This window comes from Brassica rapa, chromosome A09 (assembly GCF_000309985.2).
Source record: "Brassica rapa cultivar Chiifu-401-42 chromosome A09, CAAS_Brap_v3.01, whole genome shotgun sequence".
NCBI lineage: Eukaryota > Viridiplantae > Streptophyta > Magnoliopsida > Brassicales > Brassicaceae > Brassica > Brassica rapa.
In genome coordinates, this window is record NC_024803.2 from 9,265,172 (window position 1) to 9,288,681 (window position 23,510).

At 29.6% G+C, this 23,510-nt stretch overlaps 2 protein-coding genes and 1 pseudogene across 4 annotated transcripts; 1 reads left to right on the top strand and 2 right to left on the bottom strand.

The window, feature by feature from the left end:
- Positions 1–189: 189 nt before the first annotated feature.
- Positions 190–5,493, top strand: LOC103838363 (aspartate aminotransferase, cytoplasmic isozyme 2). 2 transcript variants are annotated; one of them, XR_004451134.1, is made up of 13 exons: positions 190–353; positions 507–578; positions 687–748; positions 835–918; positions 1,064–1,163; positions 1,430–1,550; positions 1,710–1,873; positions 1,959–2,096; positions 2,243–2,364; positions 2,617–2,711; positions 2,797–2,917; positions 3,375–4,473; positions 4,607–5,493. XR_004451134.1 is itself a non-coding variant. In XM_009114795.3 (12 exons), exons 1-12 carry the CDS (start codon positions 300–302, stop codon positions 3,457–3,459), a joined length of 1,218 nt encoding a protein of 405 aa, XP_009113043.1. In that variant the 5' UTR covers positions 190–299; the 3' UTR covers positions 3,460–5,493. The 2 variants fall into 2 exon arrangements, 1 of the variants encoding a protein (XP_009113043.1); XM_009114795.3 differs by having other exon boundaries at positions 3,375–5,493.
- Positions 5,494–6,574: 1,081 nt separating this feature from the next.
- On the bottom strand, positions 6,575–8,649 carry LOC103838364 (protein YLS3). Of its 2 annotated transcripts, none has more exons than XM_009114799.3 (3): positions 8,201–8,649; positions 8,078–8,119; positions 6,575–6,867 (listed from the first exon to the last, which is right to left on the bottom strand). In XM_009114799.3, the coding sequence occupies exons 1-3, from the start codon at positions 8,511–8,513 to the stop codon at positions 6,773–6,775; spliced, it is 450 nt and encodes a 149-aa protein (XP_009113047.1). In that variant the 5' UTR covers positions 8,514–8,649; the 3' UTR covers positions 6,575–6,772. The 2 variants fall into 2 exon arrangements, with proteins under 2 accessions (XP_009113047.1, XP_009113045.1); XM_009114797.3 differs by having other exon boundaries at positions 6,575–6,870; positions 8,201–8,643.
- A 5,537-nt stretch (positions 8,650–14,186) lies between these two features.
- LOC117128725 lies at positions 14,187–14,305 on the bottom strand (annotated as a pseudogene).
- Between the last annotated feature and the right edge of the window lie 9,205 nt (positions 14,306–23,510).

Genomic DNA, 23,510 nt, shown 5'->3' on the forward strand with positions numbered 1-23,510 from the left:
TCTCTTCTCACACAACATTAAGCACGGCTCTTATCGGTACGGTACACCTAAAATCAAATTTAAAATGACCATATGTCTCAGTTTAAATATATTATTTTCATATAAATACAAGTTTTTTATTTAAGAAATGAATCTTTTATCTATTTAAAAAGGCATCTTTATATTTTAAAAGAATTTGTTTAATTAGTTAACCTAATCACGCTTTGACTTCACATGACACTCCTTTAAGTAACTGGTCGACGGTTTCTAATGTTTATCCAAATTTACTTCAACACTTCCGCTGAGTCAAACGTTTTCTCATGGATTCTAGTTTTTCAAGCATTGTTCCTGCTCCCCAAGATCCCATACTCACTGTATCTACTAAACTTTACTCTAAGGCTCTTACTTAATGCTTCTTTCTTGTTTTACTAATGTTGCTTCAATCAATAAAGTCATCATATGGAGCTGTTAACTGATTCTATTAGTGTACAAGTTGTGTTTAACTTTAACGTTTTTATTACAAACAGGTATATTTTGCTAGTAGAGATGATCCTAGTCCGGTTAAGTTGAATTTGAGCGGAGGTTCCTATCGCTCTGAGGTAATTTTGTTTTTTGTATTTTATTTACGTTGCATGGATCTTTACAGTTCACGGTCTCAGTGACTAGGTTAATTTAGTCTTCTCTTGGATTGTTTTTTCTTATGAAAGGAAGGAAAGCCTCTTGTTCTTCAGGCTGTGAGACGAGCTGAGCAACAGTTAGCAAATGACATGTAAGCCTCTTGTTTGTAAGGTTGTGAGACGACTTGTTTCTTTGGTTTCTTGTTTGTTATTTTTTTTTTCTTGGGTTTACCTCAAGGTCTCGGGACAAGGACTACCTTCCCCTTGATGGACTTGCTGAGTTTAACAAATTGAGCGCCAAACTCATCTTAGGTGATGAAAGGTAACAGATTCACTGCTATTTATCTCATATTTTTTTGTTTAAAAATAATAATAATCCGAGGTTTGATTGGATTTTCTTTTGTAGCTAACTGCTGGAGTTGATGTTTTTTCATTCTATTATAAATATTATTTTTTGTTTTTGGCAGTTCTGCAGTGAAAGAGAATAGAGTTGTTACAATCCAGTGTTTGTCTGGTACTGGTTCTTTGAGAGTTGGAGCTGAGTTTCTAGCAAAACACAACCAAGAAGTAAATATTTCTCACTATTCATTTATAATTTGGTAAAATAACCTTTAAATTTTATCATACATGAGTCATGACTTCGTACATGTAACTTAGTGTCGTGATTGTGTTACCAGTCTGATTCACACTTATGTAATGCATGTTGTTGAAAAACTAAAAAAAATTCTTAATATTCAGAAAGATGCAAAACGAATTAACCATATACTCACAAAACTTGCAACAAATCTCAAGAGTTCTTTTTAACTGAAAATTATGTTTCTCGTTGCTTTCAGCGTGTCATATTCGTTTCAAACCCAACGTGGGGAAACCATCCTAATATTTTCAGTTTGGCGGGTATGTCTGTAGAATATTATCGGTACTATGATCCGAAAACCCGAGGACTCGACTTCAAAGGTTGATTTTATAATTCTGTCTACATGCCAATTCTTTGTCTATCGTATTCATCATTGTCATTTTTGTTGGCTTCTATATATGCATTACTCATTAATTGACCCATTTACAAATGATGTTTAGTGGTGTTACACCAATCATAAATTCTTAACCTCAAAACAGGCATGCTCGAGGATCTTGGCGCTGCACCGTCTGGAGCTATAGTAGTATTGCAAGCTTGTGCGCATAACCCCACAGGAGTTGACCCAACACTCAAGCAATGGGAACAGATTCGACAAGTTGTGAGATCTAAAAGCTTATTGCCGTTCTTTGATAATGCATATCAGGTAATTCATATAAGTATTTGCTTTGTTTCTTTGTTTTACCAACAAACGAAAGATTTGGGTTTAAATGTTTTCCGCTAATTTTCAGGGTTTTGCTAGTGGTGACCTTGAGTCAGATGCACAAGCTGTTCGTATGTTTGTTAATGATGGAGGTGAATGTTTGATAGCTCAAAGTTTTGCCAAAAATATGGGTCTTTATGGAGAGCGTATTGGGGCTCTTACCATTGTAAGGAACCAAACTTTTTTTTTTGTGGTAAAATAAGGAACCAAACTTAAATCTATTCCACACGCAAACGTAGAGCTAGGCGCCTAGGTTTATATAACTAAAGCATTTTGAAAAGTTTATATAATCTTTGTGGGTGTAATGTGAAGGTATGCACCTCAGAAGATGTGGCTAGGAAAGTAAAGAGCCAACTGCTACTTGTTGTGAGACCTATGTATCTTAGCCCACCTATTCATGGAGCATCAATTGTTACCACAATTCTTAAAAACAGGTAGCTCTTATTATAGGAGCTAGAATAGTTCTTAAATTATTTGAAATGCCTATGATTATAACAATATTAATTGTTGGAGCTTGAATATACGGATCTTGAATTTGATTCTTGTTGTCAACAATATGCATAATGCCGGTTTGAAAACGTATAGTGATGCATGCATTGATCACACTAGCACATATAAAGGTTACATACCTTTTCTTATGTGAATTTTGATTACGCTCAAAGTTTATGTGTATACATTTTTGGCAGTGATATGTACAATGACTGGACGGTTGAGCTGAAAGGAATGGCTAACCGCATACTTAGCATGCGCAAACAGTTAAATGAAGCTTTACAAGCTAGAGGTTTGGTTTAATGATTTTTTTCCTTAAACTTTTTCGTTAATTGAATCATTCAAAAGTTCTGATATTTACCATTTTGTTCTTGAAGGCACACCTGGTGATTGGAGCCACATTATCAGACAGATTGGGATGTTTAGTTTTACGGGGTTAAATGAGAAGCAAGTTCGCTTCATAGCCAAAGAGTATCACATTTACATGAACTATGACGGGTGAGGGACATTATATAACTTATCGTCAAATTTTAAAATAGAGTTAACAGCAAGAAAGAAAACCATCTCCAATATATTTTATATTTTTCTATAAAATTAAAAAAAAAATTATAATAAAAAGAGGCTCTAATACATATCTTTAAAAAATATATTACTCCTGTAAATCTAGAGAAGATACAGTAATTTCTATTTAGAGTAAAAATAGAGGTGAGTAAGAATAGATTTAATGATTTATAACATTTGAAGTTAAAAAAAAAGCAATGGTTTGGAGATTTTCTAAAGCAATTTATTGAGTATCATTTTATTCTGAACTACATGAGCTAAGATAGGTGCATATAAATTCTAAGAAAACAGCTGGGAAGATCAATGAATCTTGTCATCTCATTTATTCACCTACAATGTTGTAGGATGTGATTTCCTTCTTTTCATTCACTTTCGTTGTAAATGCTTATTGCAGGAGGGTAAGCATTGCAGGTCTAAGTTCTAAGACAGTTTCTCAACTCGCTGATGCTATACATGCTGCAGTTACCCGTATGGCCTAATCTAGCGATTGTGTTCTTTGTTGTATAATATCTATATGATTTCTTTTGCTTTTTACATTTCAGAAGCGAAAACAACCTGTTTAATATCTATATGATTTCTTTTTTTTCCTGATGGACTGTTAAACCGAACAAAATGAGGACTGTGACCGTTATAACAAACGAAGAACGCATAACACTAACTCATTACTCAAACATAAACAGCCAGGCAAGCAACCAAGTTCCAATGGTTAAGGAAGCTAAGCATAACCTCTAGCTTCTTCAAGAAAAGGAAAATGGAGTTGCTGATTTCAATACCCGTAGCTATTCCTTCTGATGAATAGTTTTGGACCTCAAAAACGTAATATCTCGGCTCTAAGTTTGAATCTATTCAATTATAAAAATGGACCCTAATTTTTTATGTATTTTCATATTTTAGTGAAAAGTATTTGTAGTTTGTTATAAAAGGGCCCTTATGTAAAAAAACGTGAAAACAAAATTGAACCATGTACCCTGGATATATGCTTAGAACCGGTACTGTTTATCTAAGCTACATTACCATTAAATCATGGGAAATTACTTACAATAACACACATCTTAGTTCTTATTACTAGAATAACATACCCAAAAAAAAAAAATAGAAAAGGTGAGTTAAAGTCCATAATACCCTAATTTTAAATGAATTAAACCAATTTTTAAAATAAAAATTCTCAGAAAAGGAAAAGTAACAAATTAAAAAAAAAACTCACCTTCTTAAACAACGATGAAAAAAAAAACAGAAGAAACTCTTTCTCCTTCCCCCCCCCCCCCCTCTTCCCCGACCTGAACCCTAAATCTGTTGGTTTCTAAATTTTCCAATCTCTTCTCACCCTTCTCTTCTACTAAATGCTTCGATTCACAAGGGTAGTAAACCTGTAATCACAGAAATCTGACGAACCCTAAATCCCCTTTCTGAAATTTTGGGTTCTGTTGATTTCGTCACTCCTAGAAGCTCATCTCCGCTTGAATCACTTATATTCATATCTCCTGACATCAAAGGTCGGCTCTGTGTCTTTAGAAACCTTTTATTTTTTTGTATCATTGATTTACTAATTGTCTAACTCAGTTTTCATATGTTTCTGGAAAATATTGTTTTTCATGTCTGTCTTATTACATTGTACATTTTTGACAGAGAGATGAGTACATCAGACTGTCCAAAAACATATCCAAAAAGGCTTTATGAGGAGGGAAAATGTCCATTGCAACATCGAAGCATGAATCATAGCTGTCACTTGGCAAGTTTACAGATGGTCGAGGAATCAGTTGGCATAGATGCATGGGAATCCATTAAAGAATCAGCTGTTGGAGTTATTCTGAGGTTCAAAGACCTCGATTATACCTGGTCTGCCCAAGCTGTTCACCATTTACTTACAAACCAGCTAGTAGTCGATAGTATCCATGAGGTGTGGTCTCTGATAGAAGGACAGCCAATTAGGTTTTCATTACATGAGTTTGGTGAAATAACAGGTTTAAATTGTGAGCCTTTCAACATAGATGATAAGGTTGAGGTTGATCATAAGCCATTTTGGGAAGAGATGGGTGTGTCTGCTGCACATGGTTCGATGCTATCTGAGTTGAGATCATTGCTCCCACGCATTAAGAATTGGCCGTTTGAGAAGAGAAGAATGATTGGCCTGCTCTGTGTCTTATCTGTCGGAATACTTGGAATATCTCCAGGTAGTAGAATTCCTTTGGAAGCAGCAAAGAGAGTCTTAGACGCAGAAGCATTTGAAAGATATCCTCCACGCATAGCCGAACTCGTTCAAACTTTAGGCCACGGAAGAAACCTTGCAACTGACAGATATTCTCAATTTTTACTGGGGGTGTGTCAAGATTAAGATTCTTCAAACTCTTCTTGCTGAACATGTAACTCAATTCAACGTTAACTTGTCCCTTATCTAATCTGTAATCCTCGTGAACCTTGTTTATCAAATCTTCGAAGCTTGTGTTGTCATTCACTGGAATTACTTTGGTTCCTCTTTTGTTATCAACGTGAAACATCCACCTTTCCTTCTCGAATACCCACTGACCACAAACTGTTTTAAGACCTTCCATCAAATTTTTTTGGGATTAACGTGAAATCCAGTTGTTAGTAAATGAGAAAAAACATGTCTTGGAGAAGATGTTACGGCTAAACCTAGGAGTTAATTAATGATTGATTTTTTTGGCTCAATTTCGTAATAACTTAACCAGAAATTTTAATTTTACTCGGTTTAATTACTAAACCGGAATCTAGTTTATTTTAAAAAAGTCTGTCACTACATAAAACTCTTAAAAGTCTGCCATGTCGTATATAGAAGTATGCTATTAACTTATAAGTTTGCTATAAAGAATATTATACGAAAAATTTGCCATAGATAAAGTAAGATAATATAAGTTTGCCATCTCGGATATTGAAAATCTGCCAAAATAAAAAAAGTCCATGAGAGAAATCTTTGATCCGAAAAAAAGTCTTCCACATATTAAGAACCTGCTATCATAGGACTAAAAGCCTGCTATAAAAGTCTGCCAGCTTAAACAAATCTGCTAACTTAAATATGTCTATTGTAATGCATGGCAGAGTTTTTATAAAAGTCTATAACAATATTAAGTATGCCAAGGTAAACCTGCGGGAGGAATTAAATTTGCCAGAAACTAATAAATCTGTTATCATGTATCGCAGGTTTTTAACGGCATACTTTTTATCAATTTTGTTTTTTTTTTTTTCATAAAATAGTAATGACATTTTTAGTAAATATGTTTTTTGTTAACAAAGGACATGAGGGCAATTTGGGTACAAAAAACAGTTTTGTAAATAAAAAAAAATAAGTGTTAATCTAGTAATAAAAACAAAGATTAGTGTTATTTGAGTAATCTTCCCAATCATTATATAAACATGTCACAGATAGGGCCAAGCAAGCAAGCAACCAAGTACAAAACTATCTAGCTGCTTCCTTCCCGACGATTCTATGTAATTTCTCCCTTTACTCCATACGATAAGAGATACTTAAGGAATTTTTGTTGTTGTATTCTTAAATTAGTTATCTAGCAGCAATGAGCTCATTTTCTTTTTAATTTTCAATTTCTATCATAACAAAAATCATACTCGAAAGAATCACACTGAATAAACAAACATCTTCCAATCCCATCAGAAGAATTAAATCCAATAGTTATATAATGTTAGAACATGGACACAAATGACACGTGAACAATAACAAAACTTTATTTCATCCTTAATATAAGTTTACCACAACAAACAATCTCGAGAATTATGAGCTAATAATAAACCGGTAAACCTGGTAATTCCGGTTAAGTTTTTTCAGAAGAAGATGGTTGAAACCAAAGACAAGATCACGGTGGTGACTCCATAACCGGTGAGCTTGTTTCCAACTGCGGTGTCGTTTCCTCTTTTTCCTGCTGTTATTATAAATACATACGATAAAAAAGGGTCAACACACAAACAAATGAATGATAAAATATAATTTTGAATTATTTTGAAAAAAAAACCATTTACCTAACATGTTATTGTTATTGTTCGAATAATTCAAGTCAATATCGGAGGCAAAAGAAAGTACAAGAAAAAGCTAGCATTCACACTCAACACTGAAGTCTCGGGAAAATAAAAATCTATGTGTTCTTGTCTTGTTGACTTAACTAAGACCATCTCCAATCTGTTTTGCTATTTTTAGACCATTTCTAATGGTTTATTCTATTTTTTACTCTAAAATAGAGTAATTCTATAATAGAATTTGATTTTGCTCTAATGGTACTCTATTTTAGAGTAGAAAATAGAGTGATGAACAAAGAAAAAACAAATTACTCTATATTTAGAGTAAACCTATTTTTCACTCTATTATAGAGTGAGAAATAGAGTACCATTGGAGCATTTTTTACTCTAAACTCTATTTTAGAGTGAAAAATAGAGTGGAATTGGAGATGCTCTTACCTCTAAAATAAAGAAACTCTATGATAGAAATGGGATATGCTTTAATGTATTTCTCTAAAATAGCAATTTTTAAATATAGAGTAAAAAATAGAAAAATGCTATTTCTTCCTTCATAAATAGAAGAAAAAATAGAGATCTCTATTATAGAGGAAGAAATAGAAATGGGTTAGAGCAATTTCACCTTTAAATGCTATTATAGAAGTGGAAATAGCTATGGATTGGAGATGCTCTTAGAGAACTCCAACTCACCCCTATTTCTATATTTATAATAGTATTTAAAAGTAAAATCATTTTAATCTATTTCTATTTATGCCTCTAAAATATAAATTGCTATTTTTTGTTCTATTTATAGAAGAAAAAAATAATATTTTTCTATATTTTGTTTTATATGTAAAGATTTCTATTTTAAGAAAATATTTTGGAGTAAAACTCATCTTTATTATAGAGTTTCTCTACTTTAGACATAAAAATAGAAAAATGTATTAGAGATAGTCTAAAAACATATGATTTTACAACTAAATTCCAGCTAATCAATAATAAAATGGTAGTATAATTCACCAAACGAGACTTGAAATTAAATTCTAAAAATTGATAAACCAATAAATATCTGAGAAAAATATATTCGATATATTTTTTTTAGTTAAAAAAATGTGAAGAGCAGGTGAAGTTAATTTATACCTGGAGGAGGTAAAGAAGCTTTTGGCGATGAAGCTCCAGTACCTGAAAAATAAATAAAAACATTATTTCTAGTGACTAATTAAAATTAATAAATCTGAGAGATCTGAAGAAGTCACAAGCTACCGGAACAAGCGGAGAGATCAGTGGTGACGTCACATCGACGGCTGAGATTTAGAGCTTGTGCAGTACTGACGTTGAACTGAGAGAGCAAACCAGGAGTGTTGTAGACGGTGCAGAGACATGGAAGCTCATCCTCCACCGCTTCCTTTATCGAGTCACAACAATCCTTTGGTGGCTTCGTGGTCGTTGTCAGAGCACTGAAGCAGGGGACTAGCTTGTTTACGCACGTCGTAGCCGATTGCGCTTCCACCTGCTGCAATGAAACCAAAATCATCGCCGTCATCGCCGCCGCAAAGATCATCGTTGCCGTCGCCATTTTCTTCTTACTCTCTTTCTAACGGAGGTCCGTGTTTATTTTTATTTCTTGTTGGTTTGGGGTTACTTGTGGCTTTTGGTTTTGCTTTTGTTCGGTTTTAAATAATACAAAGTTGATTAAGGAGGAGACCTTTCGCATTGTTTATTTATCTTTTACACTATTAAATTTATATATGTGTGTGTGTCTTTTCCTTTTCTAGAAATAAACATTTTGTCGTTTGAAACAAATGTTATATCCCATATTTTTGACGAATAAAATTCAATGTTTGACAGGTAAATTATAAATTCATTGAAAATGATGTTCCTTGATTACATTTACGCGTCTTTGTTTACTTTCCACACTATTTAATAACATCTCTAATGGCTTACTCTATTTTTTTACAGGTAAATTATAAATTCATCGAAAATAGAGTAACTTTATAATAAAGTTTGAGTTTACTCCAATAATATTCTATTTTAGAGTAGAAAATAGAATGATGAAAAAAAAACAAATTTCTCTATATTTAGAGTAAACCTATTTTTCACTATATTATAAACTGAGAAATAGAATACAATTGGAGTATTTTTTACTCTAAACTCTATTTTAGAGTGAAAATAAAGTGGGGTTAGAGATGCTCTAATACTCCATCTGTTTCATCCCTCCGTTCCCGGAAGTAAAATTTTTTTAAAGTGTTCACACTTATTAATAATTCAATAATGTTTATAAGTTAATTTTTTTTACTTTATTATACACTTTCCAATAACTTTTCAATAATAAAATTTAATCAATTCAAATATTTTTTATGTAATGTTTCTTAGAAGTATAAAAAATACCTTAAACATATAAAAAATCTATCTTTGTAGAACAAGTAAAAAAATTAAAACATTTTACTTTCAGGAACAGATGGAGCATATATATATATATATATATATATATATATATATATATATATATATATATATGTGTGTATGTGTTTTTAAATTTCAATTAATACTCTCTCCGTTTCGAAATAGATGATGTTTTGGAGAGTTTTTAATGTTTCAAAATAGATGATGTTTTGATATTTTATATTAATTTTATATTTATTAAAAACTATGTGACCAATGATGTTTTATACTTATTTTTAAGGATTGACTAAAATTAATTTTGATTTATATTTTTAATGTTACTTTTTAGGAAATAGTGTATATCTTAATTCTTGTGCACACACCCAAAACTTGAAGTATTTTGAATTAGAGGAAGTATTTTGTTTAAAGCAAATGTTATGTTCCATATATTTGACGTAGAAAATTCAATATTTGACAGGTAAATTACATTTTTATTGAGAATGATGTTTCTTGTTATTATTGAAAATCCATTTCCTGTTATTTTCAAAAAACAAAATGATGTTTCTTGTCACTAGTTGTCATTTGACGTAAATGTCTAGATTCTTAGTACTACTCGCTTTCATTCTTGTACAATTCAATATGTATATATGCATATGCCGATACGCTATCTATAACTTTATAGAAAACAATCCATGTTCCAACCGCAACTGAAGTGGCTAATTTTGCACCGGTAAAGTGTTCGGCGGAGCTTTGCCACCACGATTTTACCATAGTCAGATTAAAACCCGGTAAATTAATAAAAATAATAATTTGGTAATTTCGAGTCCAAAGTAACAATTTTATAATTTTATATTTTGATAATTTAGTGTTAGTAATAAATAAACTAAGTTAAAATAAAGTAAATAGCAAAAAATGGGTATTTAAGTTGAAAACACAAAACATGGTTGCAAATTAAGTTAGACCTCGAGGAAGAAGAAGAATATCAAAATTACATTTGTATCCTTTTTAAAAAGATCATTAAACACACAAAAATGCATTTTGGTGTTTTCGAACTCGGGTTCCATCGAAAATTTAAAGATTTATTCATCGCTTTTTTGATGAAATATTTAATTTATTGATCAACTTGAAAAAGTATATGTACAATGTTAGAGAGCTTTAACCGAGCCGAAAAAAATAGTGACTACTCTAGGACACGTGAGCCTCAAACCAACGAGATAAAAGGCCCTGCAGCTTAGCCCTCACGTAGTACTTTGTAGACATAATACGGTTTCTCACGTCTTGTTAATTAGCCGAGCCAGTTGGTCCACCGGTTTAGCTGTATTATTGTGTTTCCTATCATTCTTCTCCCTCCAAATGAAATAGATAGTGACTTGCAGCACCAATCTTAGGAAGATGAAAGTAAACCGGTCATATGTTCCTGTGAGGAACCACAGAGAGGTGTATCCCAGTATGGATCAGGTTTGGCTCCAAATAAATTCCCCACGACCTGCAGCCATAACGTGGAAGTGTACGGACAGGCGAAAAAGGTTTCGAGTCTCATCCGGTTCACCACAGAATAGGAATTCTTGTGGCTGACCCCATCTACGAGTACGGTAACCAGTAGCAAGCCTATCTCTTAATTAAAGATGTGTTGCATGGTTTTAAAAAAACTAATTCATTTGTCATTTCATTTCCGATAGAAAAATGTTTAAAAGATGTGTAGTATAATTTCTTTTTAAATAACTACTTCATTTGTCATTTCTGGATAAAAATATTTTAAAGGTATATATGTAATATAATTTTTTTAAAGAGTTATTCTCCGAGTTCTCTTTGATTTTCTTCACTTTTCAGGTAACTCATTAGGCTCAAGTGAACCAAACGCGTTCCGCCTATCGATTTTTTGAATCTAGAAAAATATAAACAATACATAAATACACGATTAGGTGTTAAAATTAAATAGACATATGTGATATACGTGAGTAGGGTGGGCAAAATTTGGGTTTGAGTTGGATTCATTTGAGTTTGTCTGGATCTGAAATTTTTTAACTGAAGTCAACCGAAATTAGTTTGGTTATGTTTATGTTCGGTATGGTTTGGTTTGTGTTTGTTTCGGTTTTGTTGTGTTGTGTTGGTTCAGTTTAATCAAGTTGGTTATCGTTTTGTTATAGTTTGGTCACAAAAAACTTAATTTATAAAAAATAAAACAAATCATAATTTAACACTAAATTATTAACTTCTTTATATATAAATGTACATTACATAAAAATGTAGAAGATGAAATCTAATAATTTTATATTATTATCTTCGAACCTAATATAAATATCATAGGTAATTTTTTTGGTTTTGTTGTAATTGTACAAAGTTCATGTTCTTTAACATTAGAGTTATGTTTTTCTATTCATTTAAAAGTAAAATATATAAAATTATATTTAATTATTTAAATTAGATAGTTAAATATTTTTAATTTTAATATTATTAGTATACTTAATTAGTTTAATTAAATAAATGCTTCAGTGTTTCTGTTTGGTTTGCCTTAAACCCAACTAAATCGAACTATTTGGATTGATAGGTTTTTTAAGAGTTTTGGTTTGATTTGGGTCTTTTTGAGTTTGACTGGTTCAGTTTGACTTCTCGGTTTTTTCTTTGCCAACCACTAGAAATAAGCGTTGAACCCGTCAAACTGATTTAGGCTGCTGTTATATGTGAATCAGTGTGATGGTGGTCCTATACAACCATTTTATTCTTTTCTCAATTCATTTTTTTAATAAGTAAAATATTTGTGTTCACAACTACATCGTCATCGAAGTTAACCGAGAATGTTGCCATATGTCTTTTGAACATTTTCAAAAATACTCTCCATTTTAAAGTTCACAAAATTTTATATTTGAAATTTCAAGGTGGTATTCTCCAAAAATAAACTCTTAAACTTAATTTCAAAATTATTTATAATTTACACTATGTGTCTTTATATTTGTCATAGTTAATATAAATCCATAAAAAAATTATAATATATCTAGCACATATATTAAAATATTACACTAATATTAATTAACAAAATGTTACACCAAAATATAAAATTATAAATAGAAATTTATAATTAAATATTAATTTACAAGCAAAATACCACAATATTCCAGAAAATTATTTTCGTAATGCTCCAACTTCGGCTACACAAAATTTGTTTAGACAACATCTTAGAGGTTCTAGAGCAAATTTACTAGGCTATTAGTGTTTATAATATTTAAACTTGGGTAATAACTATGTCTTCATGCATCTTTTAAAACGTTTTTAAGTTTCTTTTGTAATATTCTTGTTAGTTTTAAAATATTATAATTTTTAAAAAAACTTTTATTTAATTTTCTGTGTAAATTTTGATTTTATAAAACTAAATGTGGAATATTTATGATATACAAAAGTTTTAAAGATTAAAACGATAAATGAAAAATTACTTAAAAATCATAAATGTGATGTGTAATTGATTATAAGGACAAAATGCAAATAAAAAAATGAAACTTTAAATTTGGAGTTTTGAGTAATGAATGAAGTTTCACTCATTAAAACTCTAAATTTGAAGTATTGAAGTTTATTTTTGGAGAGCAAAAAACTATATATTTAAAGTTATATAATTTCTTTTGGAAATGCTCTAAATTAAATTGATCGGAGATGCTTAGATCTAAATTGAATTGATCGGATGCTTAGATTTACTTTTCTGTCACAGTTTAAATTTACTTTGATCAGTTTTTGTATGACCAATAATTTGATTGAACTTTTATTGATTATGTTCAGATAAAAAAATTTTTTTAGCGCTTTTCGTTAAGAGAATGTTGAATGTTTTATTTTGATAATTATAATATATTTTTATTTTTTTACAGATAGTTTGAGTATTGAATCTATTTAAAAACGTGTAATATATGAACTTTTATTCATGACATTTCATATGTATGAAATTTTCTTATGATATCATGACATGTATTGTAGTGGAGACCTAATATTGTTTTCTTCAAAACTCTTAACTCGCATAGAATATTTAAATATCAACTAAACAGTAATCGGTGTTAGCACTTTCCTCAGATGGCGCTTTAGTGCTTCACATATCTATATATTAACGTTTTATGCTGGCAAAAAGAAAAACAAGAAAACAGCGATGATATAGGTGTAAAGTTATTCACGGATCTTTGGAATTATCTCAATCACATGGATGATGCATATCTTTCGTTTATGTCTTATAAAAGTTCTCATTCAAACGCAATTATTTCCTTATTAGCTGCGACGTGGTCATTCAAGTTAGAGATTACAATTTCTGCAAATAGTTGTCTGCTCATCATCTTAAGCACATTCATGCTTGATGCATATTTTAATTTATATCTTATATAGAGTTCTCAGCCAAAGGCAATTAATTTCAGAATTTCTAATAGCTGCTACGTGACCATGACACTTAGAGATTACAGTTTTCTGCCAATAGTTAGTCTGCTCATCTTTATAAAATTAGTAATGACTTCTTCTTTTATTCCAACAAAACCTCTCCATCGACGCCACAAATATTTCAACTAAACTGTCAATGATTTTAACGTTTTTTTTTTTTGCTAAAGTTTTCACCAACGTAGTTTAGTGTCCACTTGTTTACTTTCTTTTTCATCACCTTAAAATATGGAGCAAATTAGCCAACCAGTATATATACAATTGTTGTGCTATTTCAGTTCCCTTGAGGTTTGATCAGATGCTTCGTGGTCCAAGTTATAGGTTGTATTATTTTGAGTATCCTTTTATCAACTCAATTTGTTGCATACTTGCATTTATTTTAATTTTAAAGTTTTTGTAATTTTCCTTGATTATCATTTGCTTTTGACATTAAAATTGGTGGATTATTTTAACGCGTTTTTTTTTAAAAAGGATACAACACGAGAACTTTCCGGGAGGTCACTTATCATAATACTACTTTCGCCCAAACACGCTTAACTGCAGAGTTCTGATAGGATCCGATGCATTAGTGCTGGTATGATCACACCCAGAGAGAGGATCCATCTGTAGCGGATACATGCCAATTGTTTACGACATATTTTAATATCCGGAGATAGGATCCATCCGTAGGCTGTACCTTTTCTTAGATATTTGTTTGGGTTATTTTATAGGTCTTGGATATTATATGTTAATTATTTTTTAAAAAAATGAAAATGGTTTATCGGGAGAATTTTTATATGATTAAAAACTGTCTAAATTATCACATGGTCTAACGCCACAAGTCACACCATATGCATGCATTATTTCATTTAATGTATCCTTTCTATATCAATTGAGAAGTATTACAACATATTTTGATAGTCACATGTTATCATTAGGATGATTTTTAGAATTCTTAGAGAAATAAGTTGGTTCATCTAAATATATAATAAACATTTTATTAAACTAACCATAAATTCATTATTAAATTTGTTATTTCCTTAAATAAAATTATGGATTTGCCTAATGTGGCTAAAGTATATATGATAATTAATGATTTTCAATAATCAAAATTTGATAAAATTAATGTATCTTCTATCATATTTGTTTGATTTTAAAATATTAAAATAAATTAACATTAGTCATATAATAAAATTAAGATTTTTCTCTATATGTTATAGTTTGAGTTTTTTTTAAACGACTATAAATTACTAAAACTGTAAAAAATATCAAATTCAAATTTCGTAATCCATGGTTTAAACTTTTTGTTATGATAAGATGCGAATGATTATAAAATCATATAAGTCGAAAGTCTCATTTAATAACTATTAAGATTAAAAGATATATATATATATATATATATATATATATATATATATATATATATAGGCCTGGGCATTCGGTCGACCGTTCGGTTTCGGTCCGGGTGATTCGGATTTTCTGATTTTCGGTGTTATGCTCAGAAGTACTATTCGGGTTTTACTAATTATCAGATCGGTTTCAGTTCGGTTCCTTCCGGGTTCGGTTCGGATCAGATGTAACCAATGTTTAAAATCCTCCAAAAATATATTTTTTGAACCTCAAAAATTGACAATTGTTTTTTCAAAATATAATAATTGTTTACAAATCTAATTAAAAATTAGTTAAACTATCTAAATTAACTAAAAATTATTCAAAATAACAATTAAAACAAACTAAAAAAATATTTTGAATATTCTAAAATATCTAAATCGTCTTAAAATATATAAAAACATTAACATATTAAACTAATTTTGGATATCTTCGGATCCTAGTTCGGATTTCGGTTCGATTCGGGTTATAACCAAACACCAAAGTACTAAGCTCATAAATCCCATTCGGATATTTTTGTAAAACAGTTTGGATTCAGTTTCAGTTTTTCCGGTTCGGGTTTAGATAGATACTTCGGGTTGAGTTCAAAACGCTCAGGCCTATATATATATATATATATATCGTTTTAAATTAAACTACATACCATAAAAAAAAATACATAAATATTTTAAAAGAGAATTTGCGAAATGACTAAGTTTGCAAAGAAAATTAAGTGCATGTCATTGATTTTGACATAATTAGAAAAATAAAAATTATGCTTCCATTCGTCCGGTTTTAACCCTCTCTTGTACAAGTAGAAGGCAGAGGAGAGATGTACATATAGCGTAGATAAAATGAGGTATGGCTAATATTTTAGCAAAATGTTTACATTTGGGAGAATATGAACAAGCCATATCACATTAATAATAACCACATACAATTTACGGCTGTGTTATTCTATTTTGATGAAATAGTATAGGACACCAACATGACATCTAACCACTACGTATTAGACCCTCCCAAATCAGCTAAATAGTATACCTAAACGATTATTATATTACCCTAATTATAAAAGCTAAACCCTAATCAGTAGAATATAAGCTCAAACATAATGAAGAATCTAACATGTGTACTTAAAGTGAGCCGGTTATACCTTTCTCATTTGCAGTTACCCGGTAAACATAACATATCACACATAATATATGGTCAGAAATAAAGGAAGAAAGAGACACCCACGTTACACGTTAAATAGTTAATTGACCATATACATATGCATTGAGTGTTTTATTCCATATACCGAAGTAGTATATGAGGACTAAACTACACCCACAATCCTTAAATACTAAATACTAAACATTAATCCATTCTGAATTTTCTATACCATATCATTAAATTAGTATATGACTCCAAACCCACTCACAACTCGTAAATACTAAACTTTACTCCAAACCCTCATTCCTAAATACTATACCCTAAACCTCACGCTTTCCTCTAAATACTAAACCCTAAACATTAATTACTAAACCCTAAACCGAAATATAAACCCTAAACATTACTTACTAAACCCTAAACCCAAATATAAACCCTAAAACCCAATTATAAAAATATAAACCCTAAACATTAATTGTATACTAGAAATTGGAAAAGAATAAATTTGTCAAACAATCGATGGTGATAGTAATACCAACCGTAAAAGTGTAGGTGATTGAGTCGGAGTAACATGAAGTATATATGTTTGTCAATATCCCTGAAAATTAGAGATGTAAGTGTTATTCTATTTCTTGTGAATGGTACAAAAATACAAGAGCTGATTCATACTATTTAGTTTGGTAATTTGATGTGTTCTACCATTAATCAAGAAAAGAGTACTAATATACAACCATTAAATGTTGCGCAAAAAAACTGCAACCATTAAACATAATAGAACATGAAACTAGCTTACTATTGATTGATGAACACGTCAAAAAAGAGAAATGTCGAAATTGAAGATCACAACATATTGTTCATTTTCACAGAAATAGAATAGAAATACAAGAGCGATAAGATACTATATCTAATTTTGTCAATGAAATTTTTGTTATAAGTGACATAAACGTTTTGCTATAAAAGATACAAATGATCAAAAAATATATATATGAGTAGAGATTATTATTTAACAAATATTAATACTAAAAATATACTATATATGTTAATATTTTTTAAATTTAATTATATACCATATTAAGTAAAAAAAATTGTTTGGATTAATAAAATTTATTTACATATTCGCACCAATTTAATTGTATACGTAAAAGTTACTGATTTTTTAATTATTCAATATATATTTATTATTTATTAATATGTAAAATAAATAAAACATAAATTAATTTTTTATATATAATGTTTATTTCGTGCAAGACGTATGTCTTAACCTAGTGTTTATATTATATGAATACGATATATACAAATGATGTATATCAGTAGATATACGCATTGCTGACACGGTTCTTCGTGTTATTATTACTGACTTATATTATTACTTGTCAATTTTGAATGTTTTTCCTTAGAAAATATGGTTCTTGGATTGTTATTGAGTCAATTATAAATTTATTTTCTTCAATAAAATTTAATTAGCTATTTAAGTGGTTATTTGTAAAAATTGATTTGGTTATCAATATCACTAAAATACATTTATATTTCTAATATGTTTTTTAGAAAATACATTTATAATGGATGATTTATCAAAAAAAATGATGTTTCGTTACTGTATAAGTGAGACATAATACGGAAAATGATTTGATGATCACAAAATCAATTATAAAGTTTTAAATTCGTCCCTATGGACCTCCTATCTCTGCAGCCTCCGACCTAAGGGTTAGTGATCTCCTCTTCCTAGAAACTAACGAGTGGAATATAGACATAATGAGGCTTCACCTACCTCACCATGACGACCAAATTCATCAAGTAATTCCAACCTCTTTCCGCTCACCAGCCAAACTGATCTGGCTGGCTGATAAAGTGGGTGCTTATACCACCAAATCAGGCTACAAACTAGCACCTTTTGCTACGCCGAATCTAGCAGCACATGCGATAAATTGGAACAAGTGTGTCTAGAAAATCCCCACTTCACCCAATATCTAACACTTTCTTTGGAGGATTCTAAACGAGGCGCTCCCTATAGGAAACTTGCTTGCTATTCGAGGACTTACTGAGCATATCCATTGCAAGAGATGCGGAGAAATGGAAACTATGAATCATCTGTTTTCAGAGTGTTATTTCCCTCCAAAGAGGTTTGGCTTCAAGCTCCTCTGTCTTTCACAGACCGCCAACAGGCTGGTACCCAAAACATTCAAAACATGTTAGCAAGGATCCCATATGACATCAACCTGCCAGCTTTTACTCTGGTCTCAACTCCGCTGATCCCTTGGTTCCTTTGGACGCTATGGACGGCCAGGAACTTACTTCTTTGAAGACAAATCCATCTCAGTCCAAAACTGTATCAGAAAGGCAGTCCTAGCTGCAAAAGGATGGGAGGAGGCCCTCCAACCAGTTCCAAATCTTGCCTCTTCGCCAACTCCTCTTATGGCTGGTGATAATTTACGATTTCCATCCTCTCTCCGGTGCATTAGTGCTAGTATGATCGCACCCGGAGAGAGGATCCATCTGTAGCGGATACATGCCAATTGTTTACGATATATTTGAATATCCGGAGAGAGGATCCATCCGTAGGCTGTACCTCTTCTTAGAGATTTGTTTGGGTTATTTTATAGGTCTTGGATATTATATGTTAATTATTTTTTTAAAAAAGAAAATGGTTTATCGGGGGAATTTTTAGATGATTAAAAATTGTCAAAATTACACATGGTCTAACGCCACAAGTCACACCACATGCATGCATTATTTCATTTGATGTATCCCTCGTATATCAATTGAGAAGCATTACAACATATTTTGGTAATCACATGTTATCATTAGGATGATTTTTAGAATTTTTAGAGAAATAAGTTGGTCCATCTAAATATTTAATAAACATTTTATTAAACTAACCATAAATTCAGTGTTAAATTTGTTATTTCTTTGAATAAAATTACAGAATTGCCTAATGTGCCTAAAGTATATATGACAATTAATGATTTTCAATAATCAAAATTTGATAAAATTAATGTAACTTCTATCATATTTGTTTGATTTTAAAATATTAAAATAAATTAACATTAGTCATATAATAAAATTAAGATTTTTCTCTATATGTTATAGTTTGATTTTTTTTTAAAACGACTATAAATTACTGAAACTGTTAAAAATCTCAAATTCAAATTTTGTAATCCATAGTTTAAAATTTTTGTTATGACAAGATGCGAATAATTATAAAATCATATACGTCGAAAGTCTCATTTAATAACTATTAAGATTAAAAGATATATCGTTTTAAATTAAACTACATACCATATAAAAATACATAAATATTTTAAGGGAGAATTTGCGAAATGACTAAGTTTGCAAAGAAAATTAAATGCATGTCATTGATTTTGACATAATTAGAAAAATAACAATTATGTTTCTATTCGTCCGGTTTTAACTCTCTCTTGTACAAATAGCAGGCAGAAGAGAGATGTATATATAGCATAGATAAAATGAGGTATGGCTAATATTTTAGCAAAATGTTTACATTTGAGAGAATATGAAGAAGCCATATCACATTAATAATAACCACATACAATTTACGGCTGTGTTATTCTATTTAGACGAAATAGTATAGGACACCAATCTGACATCTAACCACTACGTATTAGACCCTCCCACATCAGCTAAATAGTATACCTAAACGATTATTATATTCCCCTAATTATAAAAGCTAAACCCTAATCAATAGAATATAAGCTCAAACATAATGAAGAATCTAACATGTGTACCTAAAGTGAGCCGGTTATACCCTTCTCATTTGCGGTTACCCGGTAAACATGACATATCACACATAATATATGGTCAAAAATGAAGGAAGAAAGAGACATCCATGTTACACGTTAAAATCGTTAATTAACCATATACATATGCATTGAGCGTTTTATTCCATATACCGAAGTAGTATAGGAGGATTAAACTACACCAACAATCTTTAAATACTAAATACTAAACACTAATCCAATCTGAATTTTCTATACCATATCATTAAAGTAGTACTAGATTTTTTAACCGCGCTACGCGCGGATAAGATATTATATGTATTTCTCAATTCTAAAAAATAATGTATAATATTGTATTATATTATTTAAAGAATAGAAAATAAGACTACATAACATAAATATATTTTTTATATTTTCTTTGTGGAAATCATTATGTTGTTTGATTGTTGTACTTAATTCACATATTTGCATAGATATTTGTGATAGATGAATAACTATATTTTTATTATCAGTAAATAATATATATTTATTATATAATATAAGAAAAATGAAATTATTTACTTTTTAATAAACTTGTCTCATGTTGGGGACTCGGTTATAGACATATCATATTCGAATGAAACATTTTTACACTTATCAATGTTCTTAACAATCAATAAACAAATCTGAATATTAAAACAATATCTCATACGATCTCTTTGTGGAATAACTGCTTTGAAGAAATTTAATTTATGCATCAAAAAGGACTGGAAATGGATATGCATATGAGTTATCTAAGTCAGCTTTACAAAAAACTATTTATAGTTCATATATCATTTATGTCCATCCTATTTTTTTGTCCATCATTTCTTAAACATCTTGAAATAAGTAATGCTAATTAATAATAAACTTTTTGCTCACAAAATAAAAATCAAATTTGTTTAATTATCGCTTAATTTGTCTAAGTGATATATGTATTTCTCAATTCTAAAAAAATAATGTATAATATTGTATTACATTATTTAAAAAATATAAAATATGACTACATAACATAAATATATTTTTTAAATTTTCTTTGTGGAAATCATTATGTTGTTTGATTGTTGTACTTGATTCACATATTTGCATAGATATTTGTGATAGATGAATAACTATATATTTATTATCAGTAAATAATATATATTGATTATATAATATAAGAAAAATAAAATTATTTACTTTTTAAACAAACTTGTCTCATGTTGGAGACTCGGTTATAGACATATCATATACGAATGAGACATTTTTACAGTTATCAATCTTCTTAACATTGAAAAAACAAATCTACATATCAAAACAATATCTCATACGATCTATTTGTGGAATAACTACTCTGAAGAAATTGAATTTAGGCATAAAAAGGACTGAAAATGGATGTGCAGATATGTTATCTAAGTCTGCTTCACAAAGTACTATTCATAGTTCATATATCATTAATGTCCATCCTATTTTTTTGTCCACCATTTCTTAAACATCTTGAAATAACTGATGCTAATTAATAATAAACTTTTGCTGGAAAAAAAATCAAATTTGTCTAATTATCGCTTAAATATTTTATTAATATGGTCAAAGAAGCTTTTAAGTGATATCATAGTTTAATTTATTAGTTTTTTTGTTAATTTTTAGAGGTTTTTGTATTTAAGATTTTTTTCCATATTAAGCTTCTATTTCTTTCACAGAATTGATATATATATATATATATATCATAAAAATTACCATCAAATCAGTTTTACTTATTTATTATTTTGTTTTAACGAAAATACACTTTTTAAATAATTTAATTTAAAATAAAATTATATATTAATTTGCTTTATTTTAACAATTTCATTGATTTAATTAATTTGCTTTGGTGGATAACTTAAAAAGTTTTCATATGAATCGGGGAAAGCAAGTTTATGTTGTTATATTATATTTATTTTGTGTATATAGAATCTATATATAATGCTAGTGTAATAAAGAAAGAACATTATTTTTTTGTAACTTCAAAAATATACATTATTACAATTTAAAATGAATCAAAATTGAATAAAATGGTAATTAAATATTTGTAAATCTAATTGTTTAGTTGGATTCTCATGAAAAAAAAATCGATTGGTTAAACAAATGTTTCAAAATTTGTTGTGGTATTGTTTTGTCTATAAATTATAAAATTTATTGAATTAATATATTTAATTATTGCATCCTTAAATAATATTTTATTAAGACATTATAAAAATATGTTTTGAGTTGTTTTGTGAAATTGTACAAAAATCTATGTTTTTTCATATTTGTAACTTCAAAAAGATACATTATGATAATTTGAAATTAATCAAAATTGAATAAAATGGTAATTAAATATTTGTTAAATCTAATTATTATTTTTATCTTGTTTAGTTGGATTCTCATGAAAAAAAATTGATAGGTTAAACAAATGTTTCAAAATTTATTGTGTTATTGTTTTGTCTATAAATTACAAAATTTATTGAATTAATATATTTAATTATTGCACCCTTAAATAATATTTTATTAAGACATTAGAGAAGTATGTTATGAGTTGTTTTGTCAAAATTTTACAAAAATCTATGTTTTTTCATATTTGGCACGAAAATTTATATGTTAAACTTACTTTTACAAAATTCTTAACTTTGTCACGAAAACAAAAATCTATGTTTTTTTCATATTTGTCAACGTTCTCACACTTTCTAAGAATATATTAGCTTAGTCACTTACTTATTTTTTTTTACAAAACAAAGTATCGGAGTCTTGAAAGTTGAATTCATATTATTGTAAATGTACATAAGAATTTGTGATTATATACTTAGTGGTTCTTGTATATGTGTCCAAGAAAGTTTCAATGGCTTAGTGGTAACTGTTGTGATTATATACTTAGTGGTTCTTGTATATGTGTCCAAGAAAGTTTCAATGGCTTAGTGGTAACTGTCCTATATATATATATATATATATCATACTAACCCGGGTTCGATTCTCACCTTCGCATTGTTTTTTTATTTTTTACGAAAAATAAATGAGATGACATGGCAATTTCGGATTCTCTGATTGGTTGATTTTTCTATCCTATGTGGACACTCTCTCCATGGCTTATATCCCCTTTTAGTATAGTATAGATATGACTCCAAACCCACTCACAACTCGTAAATACTAAAATTTACTCCAAACCCTTGTTCCTAAATACTAAACCCTAAACCCTAAACCTCACGCTTCCCTCTAAATACTAAACCCTAAATATTAATTACTAAACCCTAAACTGAAATATAAATCCTAAACCCAAATATAAACCCTAAAACCCAATTATCAAAATATAAACCCTAAACATTAATTGTATACTAGAAATTGGAAAAGAATTAATTTGTCAAACAATCGATGGTGATAGTAATACCAACCGTAAAAGTGTAGGTGATTGAGTCGGAGTAACATGAAGTATATATGTTTGTCAATATCCCTGAAAAGTAGAGATGTAAGTATTATTCTATTTCTTGCGAATGGTACAAAAATACAAGAACTGATTCATACTATTTAGTTTGGTAATTTGATGTGTTCTACCATTA

Bases quoted from the DNA above. Each gene is read 5' to 3' on its own strand.
- LOC103838364 (XM_009114797.3), bottom strand. From the start codon at position 8,513: ATGGCGACGGCAACGATGATCTTTGCGGCGGCGATGACGGCGATGATT. The intron at 8,120-8,200 runs GTAGCTTGTGAC...TTTATTTTTCAG, and splicing joins TGATCTCTCCGCTTGTTCCG to GTACTGGAGCTTCATCGCCA. The intron at 6,871-8,077 runs GTATAAATTAAC...TTATAATAACAG, and splicing joins AGCTTCTTTACCTCCTCCAG to CAGGAAAAAGAGGAAACGAC.
- LOC103838363 (XM_009114795.3), top strand. From the start codon at position 300: ATGGATTCTAGTTTTTCAAGCATTGTTCCTGCTCCCCAAGATCCCATA. The intron at 2,097-2,242 runs GTAAGGAACCAA...TGTAATGTGAAG, and splicing joins GTATTGGGGCTCTTACCATT to GTATGCACCTCAGAAGATGT. The intron at 2,712-2,796 runs GTTTGGTTTAAT...TTGTTCTTGAAG, and splicing joins TGAAGCTTTACAAGCTAGAG to GCACACCTGGTGATTGGAGC.